The sequence below is a fragment of the Nannochloropsis gaditana genome, assembly GCF_000240725.1.
Source record: "Nannochloropsis gaditana CCMP526 unplaced genomic scaffold scaffold206, whole genome shotgun sequence".
NCBI classification, from domain to species: Eukaryota; class Eustigmatophyceae; order Eustigmatales; family Monodopsidaceae; genus Microchloropsis; species Microchloropsis gaditana.
In genome coordinates, this window is record NW_005803747.1 from 29,426 (window position 1) to 31,185 (window position 1,760).

General features: G+C 54.8%; 1 protein-coding gene across 1 annotated transcript in view; it reads right to left on the reverse strand.

Annotated features, from left to right (window-relative positions):
* The window catches only part of NGA_0139700 (uncharacterized protein), a gene marked incomplete at its 3' end in the record, with an annotated part of 952 nt that extends 220 nt beyond the window's left edge, over nucleotides 1-732 (reverse strand). The window contains exons 1-2 of the mRNA XM_005855405.1: nucleotides 341-732; nucleotides 13-99 (exon numbers count right to left, since the gene is read on the reverse strand). Coding sequence (XP_005855467.1) covers nucleotides 13-99; nucleotides 341-727 — 474 coding nt within the window. The 5' untranslated portion in view covers nucleotides 728-732. The remainder of the gene's footprint in view (nucleotides 1-12; nucleotides 100-340) is intronic.
* Between the last annotated feature and the right edge of the window lie 1,028 nt (nucleotides 733-1,760).

Consider the following 1,760-nt stretch of genomic DNA (forward strand, 5'->3'; position numbering starts at 1 on the left):
CCATCCCCCCACTCCTTCCCCGTCCTCCGTGAGCAACACCAACTCCATCAACGCCCAGGCCCTTTCCATGAATTGCAGGATACCCAAGCCCTCCTCCTCCTACAAGGGAACCCGGGAGGGAGGGAGGGAGGGAGGCCGCGAACGAGTGAGATGAGAGATGCTGGATACCTCCTTACTTCCCTTCGCCACTTGCCAACAAGGCTGGGCTTAAGGAAGAAAGAGAAGAGGGGGGGAAGGGAGGAAGGAAAGGAGGGAGGATCGAAAGGAGAGGAGGGAGGGGGATAGGAAAGGAAGGAGAGAGATCATGTCTCCCTCCCCACATCGCCGCCACACTCATCACCTGCGCGGTTAACGCTGCCACGGCATCTCCCCGTGCCTCCCGGTCGATGACGTCATCGACGTGGGCCAAACACCTGCGGATGCTTCTTCGCAAGCGCCGGGATGCCCATCGCAGGATGGAAAGGGAAGGGAGGGCGGGGCAGCGCTCCCGGTGCCCCGACCGTGAAAGGGGCAGGGACGGAGAGGAAACGCCCTCGACGCGCTCGAGGTAGTCGATGCCGGCAGGGCGGACGGAGACGGGTAGGTGGCGGAAGAGAGCACGATAGGTGGCATACAAGGATGAGAGGAGGTACTGCCCCTCTGCGGCGAGGAGGGAGGAGCGTGAAGTGGGAAACGTGTCTTCGGTCTCATCGGGAGGGGCCACCTGCATCTCGGCATCGTCGTACATCGCAATCACTTCCTATATGTAGGAAAATGGGTAAAATGCGTATCAATGATACGTTGATGGTAGGAGATTTGACAGGTGATGTATTAGTCGGAGAAGTGCTTGTCGGTGATGATGCGGTGGGCGATTATCGGAAAAAAGGAAATTTGCCTTCCAACAAGCCGAGAGCACTAGTAAGCCCTATCGATGGGTGGAATATCAGTGACTGCTGAGACTTCATACCGTGCATGATATCATTATGTCCGTACGCGTCGGTACCTGACCACGTTTTCCTGGTCTGAGGTCCCTACGACTGTTCATGTTTTCTTCTGTTTAGCGCGGAAGACAGCTAGCCATTGGAATGAACGGCTGGGTGAGGCCACGACATTCCCGAACAATGGCGATCCTATTGACCCTCTAAACCTCACAACATGTGTATAGAAGTCAGCATACGAAAGAAAACATCATTCGAGAACCAGAATGAAACAACCCGCCAACCCAACTTTGGCTGTGACTGTATAAACCATTGCGTTTCCCGTCGGGTCAGACGCGGCACCCTCCGCGTGGAATACGCCGGGAGCGGTCCGCTACAACCAGTGGCTCCACCGGCGCCATAAAATTATGCGACCTTCGAATGGCTGCTCTGGTTTTTATTTTATTTTTGTTTCGTCGCATGTGACGCGACCGCGGGAGGGCAGGCACGACTCGTTCAAGGCCACTGGGGGGGTGGCGTCACACGGACTTCTAAAGCGTTCATGAAAGTGTGCGTTTGAACGTCGAAGCAGTCAGGAAGGTAACGCACAGAGCTTGATAGATAAAATAAATTAAAAGTGCGAGTAGGCATCCATCCTCATACTTTACCTCCCCGGGGAGATTGAAGACTGATACGCATGCGGTAAGAATGCGTGTGAGTCATCGACAGTACTTGTCCAGTCTAAGGAGGAAGAAAGAAACAACAACCTTTTTTCCTTGAGCGGCGTTTGAAGGCGTGCCCGACTGCACACGCAACTTTCTTCCTTGTAATCATTTCCCTCCCTCCCTCCCTCCCTCCCTCCCT